Source organism: Helianthus annuus, chromosome 3 (assembly GCF_002127325.2).
Source record: "Helianthus annuus cultivar XRQ/B chromosome 3, HanXRQr2.0-SUNRISE, whole genome shotgun sequence".
Lineage (NCBI taxonomy): Eukaryota > Viridiplantae > Streptophyta > Magnoliopsida > Asterales > Asteraceae > Helianthus > Helianthus annuus.
Window position 1 is genome coordinate 27,263,065 of NC_035435.2, and position 22,718 is coordinate 27,285,782.

General features: G+C 37.1%; 2 protein-coding genes and 2 long non-coding RNA genes across 7 annotated transcripts; 3 read left to right on the forward strand and 1 right to left on the reverse strand.

The window, feature by feature from the left end:
• The first annotated feature begins 1,458 nt into the window (after window positions 1-1,458).
• On the forward strand, window positions 1,459-4,515 carry LOC110928871 (nuclear speckle splicing regulatory protein 1). Of its 4 annotated transcripts, XM_022171924.2 has the most exons (7): window positions 1,459-1,688; window positions 2,304-2,381; window positions 2,417-2,437; window positions 3,147-3,302; window positions 3,382-3,504; window positions 3,620-3,838; window positions 4,011-4,515. In XM_022171924.2, exons 4-7 carry the CDS (start codon window positions 3,153-3,155, stop codon window positions 4,404-4,406), a joined length of 888 nt encoding a protein of 295 aa, XP_022027616.1. In that variant the 5' UTR covers window positions 1,459-1,688; window positions 2,304-2,381; window positions 2,417-2,437; window positions 3,147-3,152; the 3' UTR covers window positions 4,407-4,515. The 4 variants fall into 4 exon arrangements, with proteins under 4 accessions (XP_022027616.1, XP_022027618.1, XP_035843800.1 ...); XM_022171926.2 differs by having other exon boundaries at window positions 2,272-2,437; XM_035987907.1 differs by having other exon boundaries at window positions 2,304-2,437.
• A 416-nt stretch (window positions 4,516-4,931) lies between these two features.
• On the reverse strand, window positions 4,932-5,947 carry LOC110927624. Its single transcript, XR_002585773.2, has 3 exons — window positions 5,615-5,947; window positions 5,367-5,457; window positions 4,932-5,293 (listed from the first exon to the last, which is right to left on the reverse strand). It is a non-coding gene; the product is annotated as an uncharacterized LOC110927624 (long non-coding RNA).
• A 4,839-nt stretch (window positions 5,948-10,786) lies between these two features.
• Window positions 10,787-14,962, forward strand: LOC110928872. The gene is made up of 8 exons (XM_022171928.2): window positions 10,787-11,298; window positions 11,489-11,907; window positions 12,321-12,857; window positions 13,048-13,182; window positions 13,269-13,424; window positions 13,511-13,624; window positions 13,721-14,139; window positions 14,206-14,962. The coding sequence occupies exons 2-8, from the start codon at window positions 11,529-11,531 to the stop codon at window positions 14,728-14,730; spliced, it is 2,265 nt and encodes a 754-aa protein (XP_022027620.2). The 5' UTR covers window positions 10,787-11,298; window positions 11,489-11,528; the 3' UTR covers window positions 14,731-14,962.
• Window positions 14,963-19,597: 4,635 nt separating this feature from the next.
• On the forward strand, window positions 19,598-21,563 carry LOC110927626. Its single transcript, XR_002585775.2, has 3 exons — window positions 19,598-19,767; window positions 20,317-20,370; window positions 20,891-21,563. It is a non-coding gene; the product is annotated as an uncharacterized LOC110927626 (long non-coding RNA).
• The last annotated feature ends 1,155 nt before the right edge of the window (window positions 21,564-22,718 follow it).

The window sequence follows — 22,718 nt, forward strand, 5'->3', positions numbered from 1 at the left end:
GTGGAGGTGATGGTGTTGGGTGTGAGAGGGGGGGGGGGATTTAAGGTTAGTTTTATCATCTGATGAAAAAATGGGTATATGTATACATAATATAATTTTAAATGAATAATCTATATTATAATTATTATATATAAATATCTATATAAATGGATTAAAAAAACTATAAAAATGGTTTTGGATGAAAATGGTAATTTAGAAACTTTTTTTATTAATGACAAAAATACCCCTAGTTATAACCATGTTTGTAGACTGAGTTAGGCAATGTGATTAAGGGGCTGTTTGTTTGGATCTGAATGGATCCATTCAGAGCTTAACCTCTGAATCGGTCAGAGGTTGGGTTGTTTGGTTCACAAAACCCTTACCTCTGAATGGTTTCATTCAGTCTGAATGGTTCAGATTTGAGAAGTTGCTGAATGAAAAACTTGACATACCTGCCCCTTCCTCCCATCTCCTCCACAGCTCCTCCTCCCCCTCCACTGCTCCTCCACCGTCTCCTCCTCACCACCGAAAATGGCGAACTTCACGATGAACAACTCTCTCATCTCAATCGTAACACTCCTCCTCATCATTTCATCATCGGTAATCGCCACTGCCGATTCTCCCTTCATCGTAGCGCACAAGAAAGCTACACTCAACCGACTCAAATCCGGCGCCGAAAAAGTCTCCGTTTCGATCGATCTTTACAATCAAGGATCCGCGTAAGTAGATTTATCGTTTTTTTTCTTCTAAAATTACTTTCGATCGGTTGATGTTGTAGCTCGAATTGATTGTTGAACAAGTTTGATTTAGGTTTTATGTGTTTTGTTGATTAATTGTGTGTGGATCTGAGTAGATTTGTTGAATTGGAGCTGGATTGTGCTTAATTTGTTTGATTGTTTGTCGATTTGAGTAGATTGATTGAATGGTGGTGACGGTGTAGTTCAGAGGAATTGAGGAAGAAATGTAATGGTTTTTTTAATTAAAAGGGGGTAAAAATGTCATTTTACACAGTCATTCAGATGTGCAATCAAACAGCACTTTACTGGTTCAGCACTTACTGGTTCAGAGCCTCTTACCTATTCAGACCTCTTATTTATTCAGCACTTATTGATTCAGCATTTATTGATTCAGATGTTGCCAAACAGCCCCTAAACTGGCAAAAAAAATTGGAAAACTCAGGGAGCTAGAGAAGAAGAAAAAAAACTATTTGAACTAAACTGGCAATTTAAGACAAACCTCATGAACTAAAAAGACAATTTACTCTTATTTTTATGTTTTTGCCTCGATTGTTATACCAGGTCCTAATATTCTATCAGTACGGTAATAAACCGAAATGATGTCCACCAAACTCTGGCCACAACGGATTAATTTTGTAGTTTTCTAAAAACAAAAGGGTGGGTTCCATTTTCGATTTAGGTGTGAACGAGTAATTCCGGTTACAAGGCAATGACTAGTCACTACAAAAAGGATTTCCAAACCCTCAATCCGAACCACACGGCTCGTACCAACCCGAACTTCCGCTTCGTCCCCAACCTAGGCTCATTCATTTATTCTACTGTTCGTTGAAAATTTCGCTCCATCACTATATCTCTCTCTGAATCCCTCCTCTTCTCCCGTTTTCACACCGATTCAAACCCTTGCTTCAACCTTCAACATCCACAAACCTCCGATTTCGATCTCCACCGGCGGTTATCGCTCAATTTTCTTAAGTAAGTTCCTATGCACCTTTTTCATACGCCTCAAAACCCTAATTTTAATTATTTGTAAAGTAAAAGGCGTATATTTCACTTTTCGAACAAATCTTCTTTTCCGTTGTGTTTATTTTATGCGTTTTGATTAAATTATGCGTCTACTAAAGTTAATTTTGTGTATTGGTGAGAGATTTAGGGTTTTGAATGGTTGATTTGTGTGTATGTTTGTGCAATGTATGTGTGTGTTACGTTTATTGTGTGTTTGTGCTGGTTATGTTGTGTTAGTTTGTTGTATATGTGGAATGTATTAAAGTTTGTGTGGTTGTACTCGTGAATTAGGAGGTGCACCTTCATTTCTGATTTGTATTTTTGAAGTTTTTAGTTTTCGATTAACCGAGGGACGTGGATATAGCTAGCTCTATATTGGTGACTTGTTATGAAAGAATCAGAGGTTGACACGAGCAACGTAGCTAAGCGTTGTAGAGTCGATACGAGTTCACTAGTAAATAACTAACTACCTGTATTTTTAGTTTCTACAACTGTGTACGTGGCAACTAGACATTAATGATTAAGTGAACCGATAACACCTAGTTGGTTTCAGCTACAGTTTTGAATATGTTCTTGAAATTGAAGGATCAGAGAGAGTTGAGTTACGGGAGTAGCGGGATCTTTTGAAGTTTGAACTGTCAAAATTCAAACACCGCTCTGCAGATCAGATCAGATCAGATCAGATCAGATCAGATCAGATCAGATCAGGAGATCGATAGGTAACCAAATTGCCTTGCTTGTCGTTGTTCATGTATTAACCTATTCGTCACAGGAAAATTGCTATCTCTACTTTTATGTATTCAAAGAAACACAAGTTATTCGAATCGTCGATTGTCTGACAAGTTTATTAGTAGTAGAATTTGGTGTTTGTTAATCCATCAATCTATTGTTTTTTTCCAATGAAAACTGTTTCCGGTTACCGGGTAGGGTCAATTTGGGTATCATGGGTCAGGATGGATGGGCTGAGGTTAAATACAAATGGCAATGGGCGATGTGTGGTGATTTTTTTGCTTCTGTCCATTCAAAATCTAAGAACTTTCTGATTATCCATGAACCTAATTATATCAAATTCATCAAATTTTCTTTATTCTTTTGCGAAAAATGGCACTTTCTCTACCATCTCTGCTTTTCAAGAGTTATATTTTTTGGCTATATGGAGAACCATCTCGGTTTTGTCTTTAACAAAACACTAGGAAATGTTACCAAAATTTTGTAAGACTACCCACTCTGACCCGTATCAACTTTTGTTAAAAAAACCACCCGGACCCGTTACCCTGCCCGGCCGTTTATAAATCATGAGCCACAGAAATCAAGATTCATGAATAATTGCTAGAAGTCAATGTAGGACAGTGTGTGCACTTCCTTTACATCATATGTATACAACTCATGGTATAGGTTTATTTACATGTAATTTGTTTTTCATCGCAGGTTATAATGAAATACGGGTTAAACCTAAGAGCTCCATCATCCCAACAAAAAAAACAACCCCTTCGCCCTTCTGCACTTGGTTTTGGTGATGACGATGATGATGATATCGAAAGAGAAATTTCTCGACAAGCCAGCAAGAACAAGGCTCTTAAGGATGTGAGTCAGTCATGAAAAACATAAATCTCTGTTTGGTTTTTCTTATTTTCTAAATTTGTTTTTTTTTTTTTGGCCGTAGGTAGAGGAACAACATAAGAAAGCATTAGAGGAGGATCCTTCAGTGTTTGATTATGACGGTGTATATGATGACATGAAGCAAAAAGCTGTCCGCCCTGTTGCACAGGATCGTCAAGAAAGAAAGGTACCATATATATTTTCACTTATTTATTTGTGAGCATTATATCGAAAATGTGATTATTAAAAAAAAGTTGAGGCCTTTATCTTTTATTAGTGATTGTATGTATCTGATGTTATAGCCTAGGTATATTCAAGCATTGATAGACAAAGCAAAAGTGCGCGAGCGAGAACATGAGATAATATATGAGAGAAAGCTTGCAAAAGAGAGGAGCAAAGAAGACCATCTCTTTGCAGATAAGGACAAATTTGTTACGGGAGCGTACAAAAGGAAACTTGCAGAGCAAGCAAAATGGTTGGAGGAAGAACGATTGCGTCAACTTCGTGAGGAAAAAGAAGATGTAAGTTGTACTTTTCTGTAAGTTGTCGACAAACGAGCTTTTGTAGCAGCCCTAACTTGATTAAAGATGGGATTGTTAGATATCTCTTTCATTTTGTTTATCTCATATTTATGTTAAATATAGAATGTAAACGAGTATTTTTCTGATACAAATTCATATTCTTGTTCCACAGATTACTACTAAGAAAGGCGGTGATATGACCGAGTTCTACTTCAATCTGTCAAAAAATGTGGCTTTTGGAGCAAGAGATGGGGAGTCAACAAAGTCCCACAAGCATACAGAGGAGTCAAAGAGTCAAAGTCAACTATCAGCAGAAGAGACTATTGGTGAAGCATCTAAGAAAAGATCTGAAATCATTGAAGCAGAAGAAAATATTGGCGAAACATCCAAGAAAACATCTGAAAGGATTGAAGAAGAACCTGTTTCTGATTCTCATAAGCAACAAGTCTCGCAGAATGAAGAAACTAAACCACCAATAGATCATCATAAACGAAACCAAGATGCGTTGGCTGCTGCAAAAGAGCGATTTCTTGCAAGAAAGAAGACAAAGTTAAATGCGGATTTGTGATTTTATTTCTGGATTTTGTTATGAAAGCTTGAGACAAGTGGGACCCGTCTTCGTTAGTTATCTCGAGTTGAAACTATACATTGTCGTCGTTCGAAATTTACTAGCATAAGACTATCTCCAATGCAAAGGGCGTCCTTAGACGCCCTTGTCTGCCTAATCAGCTGCCACATCATATCCTTACAAATCCTTAAAAATCCTTACAAATCCTTAAAAACCTCCAATTCACCTCCAACCATACAAACATCCTTACATATCCTTACATTTTCCACATCATCTCCCATTTTTTCTTTAGGTTTACTTACTATGTATTTAAATTATTACATAATTAGATAATTAATATAAGTAGCCAAGTAATATCAAAAATTAAAAGTAAGTAAAAACATAAAAAGCAAATGAATTAAAGGTTAGCGAATAAGAACCCGTTAAAAAAATCACTGTTTTAGAAGTTGAAGTATTATAGGTTGGTAAACTCTTAATGGTAAATAAATGTATGGCTTTAAATGAAAAGTTAATAAATTAGTTTAATTCTTCTTCAACAAATGTTGAAAGAAAAAGTATGATATAAAGAAATTGGCACATTAATCAAAATAAGTGAAGTCCTTGCAGAAGGATTTATCTTTTGGATAGATTAAAAGCAAATGTTCTTCATTGGGTCCAAAAATAAGGATTTTTGCCAAGTCATCTTGGATGAGATTAAGGATCTCCCATTGGAGATAGTCTAACAAAAACTCAGCTGGCCGAAACATTCAAGAAAGAAAACATAAATCAGTAAGACCCAAACACAATGTCCTGGCCTAAATCTTGTGCTCCTTTGGTGGCTGGCATGAACCTTTGTCTGGTTCAACACACCTGCCGTCAGAGAAGTGAGTCTTTCCATTAAAGTCTGTCTGTAGCAAACAAATAACAATTCTTTTAAAAACAATCAAAGGCAACGGACTAAACAATAAAAGTTGAACTCACATTCATGTATGTGCCTGCCATAGATGTACATCAGCATCAATCAAGACTTTGTTAAAACCAGCAAATCTTTTCTCACTCCATCCAAAGCTCCCTAATATTATTAATACATACATACATAAAAATGACAGGACAATAAAGGCACAAAGAGAGAATTTAAAACATAAAACCAACTAAACCGTCATTTTAAGCACCAACCTTTTAAGAACAGAAAATATATATAAAAAAAAAAAAAGTGCAACATTATATACCAGTAAAAACACGCTTTCCAATTGAAGACCAACGTCAAGAAAAGCACGGAAAGGCCTCCTGCTGGTTCAACAGTGGGTAAACCAAAGTCCAAAACCACCTAGGAAGATTATGAAAACTGTTGCTATACCAAGGATAGTGACTAGACTGGTTAGGAAAAAAGGTTCAAGGGTTTCGATTTGCCTAACACAGGTCGTGGGGTCCCCCACGTATGCAATACGTAGGGTTTGATCACTTTATTATTTCATGCTTTGAATTTTGGATTGAAGAATATTCAACCCAGAATGTTTATATGCAATGTGATAGTGTTGAAGTGAGTGAAGAATAGAACATGCAAGAAGCAAGTTCTAGAGAGAAGAAATGAGTTTTTTCGGAATGTCTGGCTGAATGACAATGTGTTGTCATTTATAGAGAAGGGGCCAGCTATAAGAAGAAACCTTTGACTAGTGATTCATGGCTGCAGTGAAGGGCTTGCCCTTTTTGGTAGGTTGAAGGCTGCGGACCTGCGGGTAAAAGAATGTATCTTCTCACATGCTCCTTTTTGCGGCTGAGTGGGAGAGTTCACACGTAAAGTGTGATGTGATCAGTCACTGTCTCGTGCTTTTTGCTGTTCACGACAGTTGGTCAATTCTGAATCCTTTTACCTTTCAACCCTTTAAGTTGTATTACATCCTAGCCATTTTATTAAGCTTAAGCTACCCACGTCATCAGCCCCCCAAGTCAGAGGTATTTGGGGTGTAAGCTCAAAGGCTTCTGACTTTTGTACAATACTTTTATTGTTAAAAGGCTTCAAGGCTTGAAGGGATACGAGCTCTGTGTTTTGGGAGGCGAAACTGTTGGGTTTGAATTTGAAAAGACAGTTGATGTGACTGATTGAACGGTTTTTTTGCAGACATCAGTTTTTAGCCCCCTAGGTAATAATAGTAACCGTCAGGCCTCATTTAAGTTTTCATTTATCAATTAAAACTACCTTGACACATTTCTCTCAAACATTCTCAAGTTTCATCAATACACTATCTTCCATCCAGGTTAGTTTCTGCTTTATCTTTTTCCTTTTTTCCTTCGATCATCGTTCATGGGTGCCAGAAAGGATCAATCCGTTAGTTTTTCTCACCTCACTCAAGAAGAGGTTGAGGCATTCTGTACGCAGTGGGGAATTGATTCGAAGTTCAATCTGGAGGCTTAGGGCTTGGACAAATCTATTGATCAATGTCTTGTCGGTTCTATTGCTCTGTATTGCCGTCATTTTGAGTTTTCAAACCTACGTCACCCCTATTCTGTCTTTGTTTTTAATGTTTTAGAACATTACCGTGCTTCTTTCAATCAGTTACATCCCCAAGGTCTCGCTAGGGTTTTGCACTTCGAGATTGTGTGTCGGGCTGCTGGGTATGATCCATCTTTGTTGTCGTTTCGCCGATTCTTCCGTTTGGCTAAGAATGGTGACTGGTTCACATTTGAGACGTCTCAAGTTGACGTATGTTTGATTTCCTCTATGGTAACTTCCCTCGGTTCTTGGAAAGACCGATTTTTTTGGGTTTCCGAGTCAATCGTTTTGTTTAAAATGGTTTGGAGGCATCCAGATGCCGTTCTTAATGAACTGGAACCTTCTGAATCCAAGTTGGATAGTTGGTTTTTGAAGTCTATTAGGGCATGTCCTTCGAGGCTTCGTCCCTTTCCCGAACACTTGTTAGTGTTGATGGGTGTCAGCAAATTGTGGGATAAACCGGATCAAGATCATGTACTCATGAGGGATGGTCAGGGTATGCATTTTGCTTCGTGTATCTCTTTATTGTTTTTCTGTATCTTTACTTATGTTTTTTTTTTTTGTTGGCAGTCATGTCTGCCTTAGATTTTATTAAGAGCGGCGATACCTCCGATGTTGTATTCATGGATGCTGAAGCTACAGAAGGTGATGATGTTGTTGTTCGTGGTGCTGAGCATAAGTTTGAGGGTTCAACTTACATGAATGTTCCCAATTTTAAGGGGTTTACCAAGGTTGCTGCTTCTATAGCTTCCACTCGTCGTTCCACCCGTCACATGTTAAAGACCCGTCACATGTTAAAGGGTACTGAACAGCCATCCGGTTCTGAGCCTGTTGATCTTATTGACGACATAGAGACTCCGGATGATTTGGAAGTTGGGGTTGAGGGGAAGAAGAAAGAGTTACCGCTGGTGGTTGGTAAAGAGAGTAAAGCAACAGGTAAAAAGGTTGTGGGGTTAAAGGGTTCAGGGAAAGTTGTTGAAGATTCTGCTAATGTTAACCCGAGGGAGGTTTATGTGCCGGGTTGGAAGGTTATGGTTAGTGATAGCTTCAAATCTTCATCCGTTTGTGAGGATGTACTTACTCACTTTGCTCCTCCTGCTGTTCGAGATTCTTGCCCATCGATGGATGATGATCAAATGATCTCCAAGATGATATTGGGTGCCTGCAACCTTGCTGCTTTGCTTCCCGAGGGGATATCTCGTTTTCGTAAAAGGATGCAAGAGTACAAGGCTTTTTTGAAGAAGAGAGATGGAATGAAGGCCTCAATGGCCGCTTTGAAGAAAGAGAATAAAGGATTTGCTGAGAAAGAAAAAGCTTGGGTGATGAAGGTTGGTGAGATCACCCAAAGGCATGAGGTGGAAGTGAATGAGTTGAAAAAACAGATTGAAGCCTTGAGTGCTCGAGAGAAAGCTTCTTCAGAAGAGAAAGAAGGCTTAGAAGCTTCCTTAGCCCATGTGACCAAGGACAACAAATGGCTCATCGAGCATGGTTTTCAACAGGTGATCAATTATTTCTTCACTCTTCTGAATTCAACAAAGCTTTAGGCGATGTATACACCAAGCTCCTCGTCCATGGAAGGCACCAAGGCCTTAATGAGGTCGTTTGTGCTGAAGTCACTCTCAAAGAAGCGTTCTTGTTCTGGTGATAGCGAAGAGACATGTTCTGAAGGCGGTGAAGGCTCAAAGGGTTAAAGCCTTGAAGTTTCTGAGGCAGCAGGTGCAGTAGGAAAGAAGAAGAAGAAAGCTAAGAAACCCTACGATGATGCAAACGTGAAAAATGTTGAGGCAGCGAAGTCTACTATCTCTGATGCTGCTAGGTGACTTAAAAACTTTTATTCGTAGCTATCTTAGCATCTTTAACAATGTTATGTAATGTATGTTTGGACATGTTTTATTTTGAGGGAACCGTTTAGGTCCCTTGATGGTTGAAGCCTTCAACGCTTTTGAACTATGTGTAACCTGGATGGCCCGTATGGCCTTTATTATGTTTAACTCCTTATCGTTTATGTCATGTTGTTCTGTTTATTCCCTTGTGTTTTTGTTGGTTTCATGTGTTGTCTTTTTTTAGGTTGTGTATCCTTTGTTATCTATACCTTGAAGGGTTCAGTGCTGCAGTCACTTATCCTTAAAGTATTTTTAACAAGAAGATACATCATCTATCCTATTTATGACACTCACTTAGTGTCTTTTAGGTTCGTAAGCCAATGTTAAGGCTTAAAGAACATTTGGTGTAGGCTGCTCAAACCCGTTTATGAGACATATTTTAAAGATTTTTCTAAGTCTCATAGAGTTGTATTGATTTAGGAAATCACCCCTTATATAGGTCTATTCAACCCTTAAACCTATTGAACAATGTGGCCTGGGAGCTCATCCCCTTACATAGCCCTTGCCATGGAGTTTTTTGTTAGGTTTTCAACCTGATTATAGGATAGAAAGACAAATTTGATAAGAAACTTCGTCATTCATTCATTCAAAAGTACTTTAATTACAAGGGAGGGTAGAACAATTTTTGATATACTTTCTAACATATTTTTCACTAAACGTGGAACCTTTTAAGTTTTTGTCGTTCCATTGGGGGGGAAGCTTTTTACCTTGTGCATCAGCCAGTTTGTATGATCCTCCCTTATGAGCTTCAAGGATAGTGTATAGCCCTTCCTACTTAGGGCCAAGTTTTCCTTGATTTTCTTTCTTGTTGGCCTCATTGTTTCGAAGCACAAGGTCCCCGAGCCGTAATCGTTCATGCTTCACCCGGGCATTGTAATATGATTTCATCTTTTGCTTGTACTTTGCTTCTCGTATAGCGGCTTGATCGCGAGCTTCTTCGAGGAGTTCCAAATTCAACATGGTCTCATTTTTGTTTGACTCAAGGTCAATATTGAATGTTCGTTGTGTTGTAACTCCGATCTCCGCTGGGATTACAGCCTCCAACCAGAACATTAGACTGTAGGGTGTTTTATTGTGGCCTGTCTTCTCAGATGTTCGGATTGCCCATAGGACGTTGGGAAGTTCTTCAAGCCAGTTTTTGTCATATCTTCCCAATTGGGCCTTAATCCCTTCTGCGATGCTTAGGTTTGTCCTTTCAACCTGACCGTTTGACTGTGGGTAAGCAACCGAGCTGAACACTTGGGTTATTCTGAACTCTTTACACCAAGAGCTAAAAGGCTTCTCGGCAAACTGCTTACCATTGTCCGTAACTAGGACCCCTTAGAGCCCAAAACGACAAATTATGCTTTCCCAAACGAAATCAATGACTTGTTTCCTTGAAATTTTGGCCAATGGTTTTACTTCTGGCCACTTGGTGAAGTAATCAACAACTACCAACAAGAACTTGACTCCACCTTTGGCTGGTGGGAATGGACCAATAATGTCCATTCCCCATGTAACGCCTCGCTTTTTAGAATTTTGTTGGGCACTAATTTTCAGTTTATTCAAAAAGCTGTGTAATGATGACAGGTGTTTTTAGAGAGAGAGAGAAAAATTGTGGGTGTTTTAGAGAGAGAAAGACAGATTTTTATATGTATAATATATGATTTATCTTAATTATTAAAATGGTGTTTTAGATAAATAAGCAAAAAAGACCAAATTACCTTTCACTTAACAGTTAAAATCAACTGGGTTAGAACTAAAGGAGATAACGTACAAGATTTTAAAACATTAAGTATAAAACTTATCAATTTTAAAGATAAAAGACACCCCTTGAAATTAGGTATAAAAATAAAAGACAAAACTTGCAATTCTCTCTATATAATATTAATATTAATGTGTATAGTCTTTAGTTCATGATTAAAGTATCTACTTTGGATTTTCAACAAAATAAGGCAAGTATCATATTCTTTATTATATATAATAAAGTTAACTACTTTGAATTTTTAACCTAATAAGGAAAGTATCATTTTCTTTATTTTATTTTCTCTACTTTCTCTTCTTGCAGAGTCGGATTTTTTTTTAAATCTGCATTTTTGTAAAATTCAGATATACATTTTTTCACTTTCCTCTCAAGAAAAAATGGTCCTTCTAGGCCCACAAACACATATGTGTAGAAAGCTAACAAAATACTTCATAATCATTATCATTATCATCATCATACTCAATCATACTTAGTAAATCCCACCAATAGATATACACAGTCTTACCTCTACACCATAGGACTAGAGAGGCTGCTCCCAGTGAGACACCCGGCTCCATAGTAGTTTTGCATCAAGCCTTGGACATAAAGCACATAACTCTCGGCAAAAAGGCCGATTAGTGCATCCCCGGCTTTTAACGTTATTTTCACGAAATTAGTAAAATAACGTTAAAATTAGTGCAATTTCACTTTTACCCCCTGGGGGCCACACATATATACATTATACATGCACACCGCAAGCGAGGCGTGTACGTGAAAGGTAACAAAATACTTGGAGTGCCTAAATGAGTTTCAAAGGTGGAGCAACTTTCTTATGACTATAAATAATTAAATAGACACTTCTTCTCTTTAGTTTTCTATAAATCGTTTCACTAATCTTTGAGTCATAATTCTACGTAGTTTTTGTTTATCTACAATAACCTTTGAGGTTGTTTACTGACCTCTAAGACATCTCTTGACTGTTCTTATACTTGTTGATTTTTTCCAGGGATTTAGAAGAACTTGTTTTGCATAGTTGAAACAAGCCAATGCAGATGGCTTCTTCATCTAATGCACCTGATGTTTCTAGAGGAGTAGAAGGAGACTTGACATATATACAGGCATTAAATGCCAATGTCTCCAACTTTGTTTCAGTAAAGCTTTCCAGCCAAAGCAACTATCCTATCTGGAAGGCTCAGATGCTTTGCCTCGTAGATAGTCAGATGTTGCGTGGGATCATTGATTACCAATTTCCTTTGTCCGGGGACAAGCAGTATTATCAATATCACTATGACAATCTTGTCAAAGGGTGGATTTTTGGTTCTGTCAACGAAAAAGTGCTCGAGAATTTGGTAGATCTTAGATCCGCACAAGAAGTTTGGATGAAACTAAAATCCATTTATGATCCACCACAAAGCTCTACGACAGGTACGTCTCCATTCTGTCAGGGTCGAGTAATTTGACTTTGTGAAATATTGAAATGAAATGCATCAAGTCCCAATAGAATGTAAAACATGCATAAAATTATGGCTAACTCCCACCATGTTATTAGATCAAGAAAACTTCGCAATACCGTGATTACATATCCCTACCCAATACGCGGTATATATAGCTAATCTAGACGCGTTAGACTATAACTAGGATACTACACATAATTATCCTAAATACATCCAAACCTAACTCGTTAAGGAAGTTAGATAATTATCTAATCAATTAACTAGGACATGATAATTACAACTAATTATTAAATCATAATCACATTTTAATAATCTATAATTATCCACTCCTTAAAATCCTCCCTGAGCCTTGCACGCCATTGTTTGTAATTCCCAACAATGCAGGTGTCGCTTCACCAGGAATTATATTCAGAACAGACCTTGTAAGAGTTCCAGAAACAGAAGACACAAGCAACATCAGACTAAAGAAAGATTTGTACAAAGCTGCGGATGAAGGGTGTTGGTGGAAAGCAAAATCCATATTAAAAAACCATAAGAATGCAACCACCGAGGTAATCAATGGAAATGGTGACACGATCCTTCACGTAGCAGTTGAAAGGGGCCACAACTATTTCGTTGAAAACCTGTTGGAGTTTTTAAAAGACGAAAAAGCTATGAAAATGGAAAATTTTAAGGGTCAAACAGCCCTACACATTGCCGCAATGGTTGGCAATACCTACGCAGCACAACTCTTGGTTCAGAAGACGCAAGAGTTGTTAACGATCATAGACCGCAATAAAGAGAGACCATTTGATACTGCTTTTATCAATTTGAAGCACGATGTATCTACTTATTTGATTAAATCCGGACGTAGTTTTGAAGCCTATTATCTTGAAAATGCTCCCTTTGCCATCTTCTCTGCGATTCAAACAAAAGAATACGGTGAGTTGTTAGTACAAGGGGTGGTAATAGTGCCGGGTTAACGGGTTGAATTGAAGATCTTGAACATAACCCACATATTTATTTGTGTCTAAGGCGTTAATTATAACCCCCACACACTTGAAATCATGTAACACACTAGGGGTTGGAATAATTTGAAATATTCTCATACTTTTTTCATTAATTCATGCAGATTTAGCAACAGAATTGCTTGACAAACATCCCCTATTTGCTCTTGGTCCAAATATTAGTTTTGATATTATATTGTTGACAACAACTCTAACCTTCCCAACCAAGATTGGTTTCAAGGAATCTTTAATCTATCCATGTATTTCTCTAACTTCTTTTCATACAAAGAAAATATATATATACTATCAAACCTAATGTACTGACACTACTCTGTCTAACTTGCAGCTTTCGACAATGTCCGTCGGAAAATAGCCGTGAGAAGTTCTTTGCTATTTCACTCTAATTTTTTGAATAAATGTGTGGATGACATCTTAAGGGTAGGGAAAATCTGTAATAACACATGTTGCAGCTGGTTGGGGAATATTTCCATGATATTAATTGGTGAGGAATCAACTATATAAATTAAATATACACTCGTGACGCTAGTTTGATTTGTATCTAATGTAGTTTGGTTATTTACTGTGTAGTCCCACTGGCCACACTTTATCCAATATATGAGTTGATTTGTCTACTCATTCTGGTGCTTCGTTTACCCTTCTCTATGTTGTATTTCCATCTATGGACGGTTTTAGCAGTTAACGGTAAGCGAGTACACACTAGTCCTAAGATGGAAATTTGAACGAATTTTACACTAACTGTCCAATCTTCATGTTGTACCTTAATTTTCAAAATTGTAGTGCGTCCAGTCAAGAATATAGAGAAGAAGAAAAAAGCGTACGATGAAGCGAAGAAGTTTTTGAGTGAGATATGTAATCGTATGGGCCGATCACACCCTGGTTACTGGAAGCCAATTATTGAAGCTGTACGCCGAGATACCTACGAGGTTGTTGATGAGATTCTATTTGTGTCACCTGATACAATCAACTGTAAGAATGAAGAAGGGCATGACATTATTCAGTTAGCCATAATAAATCGTTCAGAAAAGGTATACAACCTTATCTATCACATAATTGAGCGCACCGAGTCTTGTAGAAAAGTGACGGATTCTTCTATGAATTCTCTTGCACACTTGGTTGGAAGATTGGCACCTTCTTCTGTACTCGGTCGTACTACTGGTGCAGCACTACAAATGCAACGGGAGCTTTTATGGCGTGAGGTATGTTGTTACAAATAAGATATCAGTCATCATGATGTGTCTAGTCACATAAAGTAAACTCTACAGGAAGTGCAGAAGCTCATGTCACCTCTAGAACTTATACAAGATAATATCTATAAGGAAACACCAGCAATGGTGTTCACCAGGGAACACCAGGATTTGATGATGCAAGGAGAATGCTGGATGAAAACAACAGCTGAATCATGCAGCATCACTGCTGCATTAATTGTCACAATTGTATTCGCAGCGGCAATCACTGTACCTGGTGGGAATCAAGAATCTGGCATCCCTGTGTTTAAAAAGGAAACTGCCTTCACTATCTTTGCAGTATCTAATGCATTCTCACTATTTACAGCGACTACCGCACTATTACTGTTCTTATCAATCCTCACCACACGTTTTTCCGAAAAAGATTTTCTGGTCAGTTTACCAAGAAGGTTGATTTTGGGTCTTTTCACGTTATTCCTCTCTACAATTGCCATGATTGTAGCCTTTGGTGCAATCTTGTTCCTTGTCTTTTGTGATCACAGACCATGGATGTTGGCACCAATAGCTGGATTTGCTTGCTTGCCGATTTCAATTATTTATTAGATGAAACAATTATTAAACTTAATTTATGATATGTATATGTATTCGTATGATAATATGATAACTAGAACTCGATATGTATATATGATAAGTCAAGGTGGATGTTATAAGCGGGTAATTTAAACTGCCAATGACAGTTTCCCGCTTGAATTAACCGCTTAGTTTGACATGTATATAAGTGTAAGGACCGGCATCATTTACCGGTACCAAGACACTCAATTTCCTTTCGTTAATTGTCTGTCCATTCGTTTGTTTATTATCTGTTAATTATGTCAAACAAGTCCGCTGCAAACCATTGTTTGAATCATCTGCAAGATGATGATGTTCAGATCAAACCTGTGTTAACCCCAACATGTGGTATCAGAGCCACGGGGACAACACTTCCCTGTCAACACTGCAATGACAAAGAATCCAGACGACCACTGAAAATGCATCGAACAAAATTATGTTATTATTGTCATCGTCCAGGCCATTTCATATACGACTGCAAATCAAAGGAGAATGATGAAAATACACAACTGATCTCTCAAGCAGTAAATGCAGGAATAAGAAAACAAAGAGTATCAGTGGAAGAAAGAAACGAGATGATTGTGACTGGTTCAGAAGGCGGTACATGGGGAGATATATGGTATGTTAGTCTTTCGTTTACACAACACTATGCCGGTAATCTAAATGTTTTTAAACGTATCAAACATTTAGTGGGGGTTGAAACCAACTCGGGGGAAAATGATTTCTTGTTTATAAGGGGTATAGGGATTGTGGAAGTCAAATCCAATAACGAAAAACTGTTAATTCAGGGTGTCTTATACACACCGGAATTAGACAGAAACGTACTCAGTCTGAATCAGTTAACTATGCAAGGCTTTACGGTTAAGAAGGACGGAGATACTTGCAAAATATTTCCTATGTTCTCATCTCCAATTGATAACACAGTAAATGAAATAACGGGGTTAACGAAGGAAGATGAACTAGGCCTAAAGGAAAAACAAAAGGTCATACGGCTAAATGATGTAAATGAAAAATATAAAGAGGAATATCTTAATTCCTATTTCGAAGATTTACATGTTTCCTCCGATGAAACGGATTGGAGTGTGATGATCATAAGGGCTTTGGAATTCAATGATTTCAAAGATTGTGTGAATCTGTTAAATATGTTAGAAGATAGCAAGTTTGTGTTCCATTACAAGTACGAACTCGAAAAGAAATTCGACGAAATGGTGTCTTGGTTTCTTATAAGTTTCCTGGGTATAACAACAAGGCCAATGCCTCCGGTTATGACCGAGAACAGGAAAGTGGATCTGCTGAGTTTATACATGATTGTGGAACGGGATGGGGGTTACAACAGTGTAACCGAAGATAATCTCTGGCCGATTATCGCCAAAGACATGGGCTTTGAATACAAGGATGGTGAATACATGCGGACAGTTTATGCCATGTATTTAGACATCCTTGTGTACTATTATAAGTTTAAAGCTGTGCAGACAAAAGCCAACGATTCAGAAAGGATGAAGGATAAGCAAGATGCACCTGAATGCAGTCTCGAAAGGAGCACAAGTGCTGAAGAAGTCAAGAATGTAACTGAAGTGGAATCCTTTGCGCTGTATGCAGAAAATAGTTGGGAAGGAGCATGGAATGCACACAAGAAACGAAGAAAGTTTAACTTTGATCATGCAAGAAAAGCGGTTGAAGAAGCAAATGCAAGCGTTCTCAAGGGTGTTTCTAAACGTAATTAAGTTTAGGGGGAAGTATTAGATGAAACAATTATTAAACTTAATTTATGATATGTATATGTATTCGTATGATAATATGATAACTAGAACTCGATATGTATATATGATAAGTCAAGGTGGATGTTATAAGCGGGTAATTTAAACTGCCAATGACAGTTTCCCGCTTGAATTAACCGCTTAGTTTGACATGTATATAAGTGTAAGGACCGGCATCATTTACCGGTACCAAGACACTCAATTTCCTTTCGTTAATTGTCTGTCCATTCGTTTGTTTATTATCTGTTAATTATGTCAAACAAGTCCGCTGCAAACCATTGTTTGAATCATCTGCAAGATGATGATGTTCAGATCAAACCTGTGTTAACCCCAACATTATTGTTACTATAAAACTCCCCTTGTTGGTAGACTTGATCCAATCAACGTATATCTCCATCTTTGGTAAGCAGAGTTACCTAGAGTCTTGTAAAATTAATCGAAAAACCACAATCTTAGCGTAAGGGATTATGCATTGCAAACACCTGTTGGGTAACAATTCAGATTTCAGTATGTTGAATAAGTGACATGGAATTCAAGCATATGATCTCCCTTTGTAGGTGGCATTCATAACTCTTTTTAAGTTTAATTGGCTTCAGAACATTCATTTTTAGCGATGACTGACTGCTATGTAAGCGGATTTTCGGCTCAGGCATCTCATTGTTATTTATTATCTCATTAGTATAAGTTATCTGATTTATTTGAATTTAAAAGTTTAGATAGGCTAATTAATATTATGATTATTTGTTTATCATTATAACACCTATATGTTATGGGTGAACCATTTGTTTATGATTAATGAGAGTTCAATGACTTTTATCACTCGATCCATGACAATGTGAAAATATTTGTTGTTCGACCAACTACAAAATTTTTAATTATCTTATCTTTCTCTACTATCTTCACTAAACCGAATTGATCCTTATCATTATTATTGTTAGTGGTATGGTGCCCGCGCGTTGCTGCAGGGGCACACCACTTAGGAAATGGTTTCATACCCAGAGGGGAGATCTAATCGGACGACTCGAAGGTTCACTTAAATCGCAGTGTTGCCATTAACCTTACACATGTAAATTAAATAATATGTCGACATAAAAAGTATCAAGTACGTATGAAAACCATTGTTGCATCTCAATAAACGTACACACAAATACAAAAAATAGCAATCATAAACATAACAGTTTTAAAAAAATCCAGTTGTCAAGCACACGCATCATAATGAGTTGTAATTTAGTCATAAGCCTTGCACACTTCAATTATCGCATCTAGATTTCCCGTCCACCATTCTTCATCTTCGAGACTGTTACCAAAGTTTCTTGTTCATCTTTCACCACTGCATCTACTTGAGCAGGTTTGGCCACTAATAAGAAAATAAGGTTAACTATCTTAACTACAAGTGTTTTTATCATCTTTAATATTTAGTATAGACACCTGGCACATCTTTCATTTTGCTCTTTGTCTCATCCATAAAAGCAATCTAATTTCTGTATAAAAAAGTGACCAAAGTGTGTGAGCTAATAACATAAAAATGTGTTGTAAATATATATTTGTAATGTAATTGGTTAAACCACAAAATACATTAAAAATCATTACATTTCGATTCAAAAGCAGTTCAGTTATCATGTAACACCTCCCATAGACAACATTTGAGGTGTATACTCCGCCTCGTCTAAAATCTTTGGTAGGGTGTACTAACACTTTTGTATTTTCACGTGATACTCCTCTTGATAACGCCACATAAAATTGACTTTGAGAAAATACATAATCCAAAAGATAAACACCAATATGAGGAATTGTTTGACGCCGAGCTTTGTTTATTGTCATGGAAAAGCTGAGACGAATTGGAAACTGTTTTCTTTTAAGCTTGAACAGGAACATGCATCCTCAGAAAGACATAGAGGTATTCTTGGCAAAAATACTTTGTTTCCCATGTGTCGTTGCTTGACATCTATTTCTTCATCAATAACATTGCGTTGGAAGCCTCTACATATTAATCTTGTGCCATTACATAGACCATGTGATGGATGGATATTCCTTAATGTCACACCCCGCCAAAGCAGAAACGTGCGATGTAACCAAAAAGGTTTTTAGAGCATATGATTAAACAAACAAACTCATGATATGAAACCGAAAGCTTACAAAAGGTTTTACAATCCAAATACTAGGGTTCTAACACAAGCCTACACTAGAAGACTATCATGAGACTTTTCCAAGGGCTTGGTATCCTAGCATGCATGCAACTCAAATGTAGTCCCCTACATGGGTGAAATACCTGAAAAACATGCTTAAAAACGTTAACATAAGGTTGGTGAGTTCACAGGTTTGTTTCATATAATTGAAAACTCATGTTCATGTAAAACAATTTTATGAAATCTTATGGACCAACTGGAGAACACTTCACAAATTATTTTCATACAATTCATTGTATGAAAATCCAGTACCCACCCGAGGACTCGCCTCATAAACTATTTTTATGCAAACAAGGGTACAAAAACTATAGTATTCGCCCTATAATTCACTTCATAAACAATTTTCATGCAAACAAGGGTATGAAAATCTAGTATTCACCTGAGGATTCACCTCATAAACTATTTTCATGCAAACAAGGTTATGAAAACCTAGTATTCTCCCGAGGATTCACCTCATAAACCATTTTCATGCAAACAAGTGTATGAAAGTCTAGTACCCTTTCCCCTAATGCATGAAATTTTATCCCTATGAAAAATTTGCCTACACAAATACTTCCCTGGACTACCGTGCAATTTCAATGACGTATATGGTAATAAATAGTATGCGTAGCCAATGAGAATCATGGTGATCAAATCAATGCCTAGCTAGGACTATGATGTAAAACCCCAAATTTCGTATGTCATGATATAACATTATAATTTTCGATGCTTTGATGATAAAAAAAAATGGTAAATAAAGATTTATACCATAAGCAAGGTTAAAGATATAAATACTAAGTTTAAGACGTATCTATATAATTAAAGTTAACCGAAAGAAAGATAACCAAGTTAGTATGAGAAATGAGAGGTTAGACATGCTCTAAAAGATAGAGGGCTGAAAATGAAAATATATATATATTAAAACCATTTGATAAAAAAAAAAAAAAAGAGAAGTCAGTGTATGTGTGTGGGGGTGCGATCGAGAGAAAGACCAAGGAGAAACCCTTCTCCTCAAAACCTAGCAAGAAATCATCAAATTGAAGGGCAATAGGGCTGAAATCTTATGCATGAGTGAAGAACTAAGATCACCTAAGTGTTCTTGACATCAAGTAAGTTGAAATTTGTGTTTTGGTGATGTTTAATTAAGTGGGTTATGTGTAATCCGTGAATGTATTGTAAAATTAAACATGAACATTAGTTGATATGAATGTGTAGATGTTATAATATGTTTGAATTTGGCCTAATTGATGGTTAAAAGTGAAAACCCACTTGAAATAGGAACACTATGAAATGTAGTGATGAATCATGTGCAAATTAAGGTGATAATTATGTATGAAATTACTTACAACAAGTGATTGTTAAATAAGGTTTGATGATGAATGAATGTCATATGAAATTAGTTAGAAATTGATGAACTTGATATGAATTAGTTGAAGATTATGCATGAGATAGTTGTACTTTATGTAGTGCTAGTGTTACGCACACCACGTGTTTGATGAAATGCCTAAGTATTGTTTGTTTATGTGGTAAAGATGATTTGTGCACATATGATGGTAATTGATATGAATATGTGAAATGATGAGTTGTTAGCTTACTATGCTAATGTAAATATGAATTAAAGATATGAAATTGAAAGAAAGTTGAATGCGAAATTGTAGGCGTGAAGGAGGAAGGTACAAGCCTAACCGGTTCGCAAGCAACGCAAAACAAAGGTAAGTTCATATGAACTTCGCTCATGTAGAATGTAGATTTTGTGTTAGTTCTCTTGTAAATAATTGTTCGATGTTTTATGCGGAAATTTATAGTAAAATTTCTTAATGCGATTTGTTAGTAGAAAAAGGGAAAAGTCTATTGACGACCCGTATAAATGGGTCTAAAGTATGAGAATGAGGTGTTCATGGTGATGTAACTACGAGTCAAGTAAGATGAATATGTTATGAAGTTAAGACAACTAGCGATGACTTTTATAAGTCGAACTAGTGAAACAAGGAAAATTAAAAAGTAAGAATAAATATGATCCGTGGGAACGGGTCGGATAAAATAAAATGATTTATGATGATGGAAACTAAGATGGTGCTATATCCATTAAATGGAATTGTCATATGAGAAATTTGAATGAAAAGATGTAAAAATATAATGACCCCGTAACGGGTCAAATAATGAAGAAAAGCAAATTGTATTAGTAATATGTTTTTAACCGAACTAACTTGTAAGTTTGTGTTATGGATGTAGGTGAATCTCACTCTTGATAATGGCGAGCTTGGATCGAACACACCACATCGCCCTTTATGCGCTTCCGGTTTAGTCTCTTTGTAAATGGGTCAAATCACTTTTATAATGTAAATGTTAAGTTTATGTCTAAGATGTTTCGTAAGTAAACTAGGATTTTAAATCTTATTTTTGGTAGTTCGGACAAAACACTTTTGGTGGAATCTTGTATGGTTACAACTTATATGTCTTTTGAAACGTGTCATAGAATTTAGTTTGAATGGTGATTGTTAAAAGCAGGGAATTGTATATAGTACGAACGGGTCATGCCCAATTTTTGTTAAAAATTAGTATGTGGTTACTATTATTTTCGAATGTGAAAAAAGTGGGCGTTACAAGTTGGTATCAGAGCCGAGGTTTGAGGGATTCGGGCACGGGATAGGGTGCTCGGACTCAAACCAAAAGCTCAAGATATGGTGTGTGTTCGCTCCAAGACGCGGTTAAGGTACGAATTTAGTATTATGATTTCTAAGTTTCATTTTATCGGAAATGGTTAAGGGAAGGGACGTGGAGTTTTGCTATGGGTAATGCCTGAAAATGGTAATTCTGGAAGCCCCGGGGAAAGTTCGGGTGTTACGGTACTCGGGAACGGGTTGGAATGGGTAAAAAAAAAAAAAAAATCAAGCACAACAGCGTTTTGGGCGGACGGCTTAGCGTCGCCGACGCCCAGTTGGGCCGTCGCCGACGCCCCAGGGGTGATTCAGAAAGACCCGACGCCCAAATACGCTGTCTACGCGTCTTGTGGCTCGACGCCACTTTGAGCATGCGTCGCCGACGCCAGGGAGGGCCGTCACCGACGCCACTCCCTGGACTTATTTTTCTGATTTATTTTGTTTGTCTTTTTTTTGATGTATTCCGAGCTCCGAATGCCATAAAGCACGTCTAAAGGTCTCAATAAACTTCTAGGAAGTAGTATAAGATAGAAAGGGATCATTTGGACTAAATTTGGTGCATGATTACGAATCAATGAAAAGTATGGTACACGAATGTAAAAGGGAACCTTAAGAAATTTTAAATTCTCGTAATAGGAAAACATGCATATCTTAACAACTAATGATACTACCCTATGATGACGAAAGGTATGTGGTGTGGTCACTATGTGACCGTTAAAACCGATAATGATGAATGGTATGCGGTGTGGTCACGAAGTGGCCGTTAACACCGAGAATGATGAATGGTATGCGGTGTGGTCATGAAGTGGCCGTTAACACCGAGGATGATGAATGGTATGCGGTGTGGTCACGAAGTGGCCGTTAATACCGAGGGTGATGAAAGGTATGCGGTGTGACCACGAAGTGGCCATTAACACCCGAATTATGAAATAAAAGCATAATAACCATAATTAAAAGGACAAAGGTCAATAAGATGTAAGCATGATGACATGAAGTAACATGTAACGAAGTGAAAAGCGTGTGAAATTAACGAATGTGTAATAAGTAAGAGAATTAAAGTCATTGAAATATGTTAAGCATATTAACATATTTCCTAAACCATGTTATAGAATATTTCTTAAGGCAAATCCAATAGTTTCGTTAAGCTTCCGAAAATGCAACCTATGATAATTGAGATCCTCTAAATGTCAACCGGGTCATATCGAAATGTTTCGAAGTAAGAACATACATGATTGGAAAGTTGTGAATGAAGTTCTAGTTGAGTTTATCAACCCTATGATGAGAGGTATGTGGTGTGGTTATAAAGGACCATTGACACCTAGCATGAAAGAAAAGAAAGGAAAGTATAAAAATTTAAAATGCTAGAATGAAGTGAACATGATCAAAGAATAAAATTTAAT

What these genes read in the sequence shown, in the direction of transcription:
- LOC110928871 (XM_022171926.2), top strand. Translation starts at nt 3,153, where the DNA reads ATGAAATACGGGTTAAACCTAAGAGCTCCATCATCCCAACAAAAAAAA. An exon ending in AGGATCGTCAAGAAAGAAAG is followed by an intron (nt 3,505 to 3,619) that starts GTACCATATATA and finishes CTGATGTTATAG; the next exon opens with CCTAGGTATATTCAAGCATT. An exon ending in TTCGTGAGGAAAAAGAAGAT is followed by an intron (nt 3,839 to 4,010) that starts GTAAGTTGTACT and finishes CTTGTTCCACAG; the next exon opens with ATTACTACTAAGAAAGGCGG.
- LOC110928872 (XM_022171928.2), top strand. Translation starts at nt 11,529, where the DNA reads ATGCAGATGGCTTCTTCATCTAATGCACCTGATGTTTCTAGAGGAGTA. An exon ending in TATTTCCATGATATTAATTG is followed by an intron (nt 13,425 to 13,510) that starts GTGAGGAATCAA and finishes TTTACTGTGTAG; the next exon opens with TCCCACTGGCCACACTTTAT. An exon ending in GACGGTTTTAGCAGTTAACG is followed by an intron (nt 13,625 to 13,720) that starts GTAAGCGAGTAC and finishes TCAAAATTGTAG; the next exon opens with TGCGTCCAGTCAAGAATATA.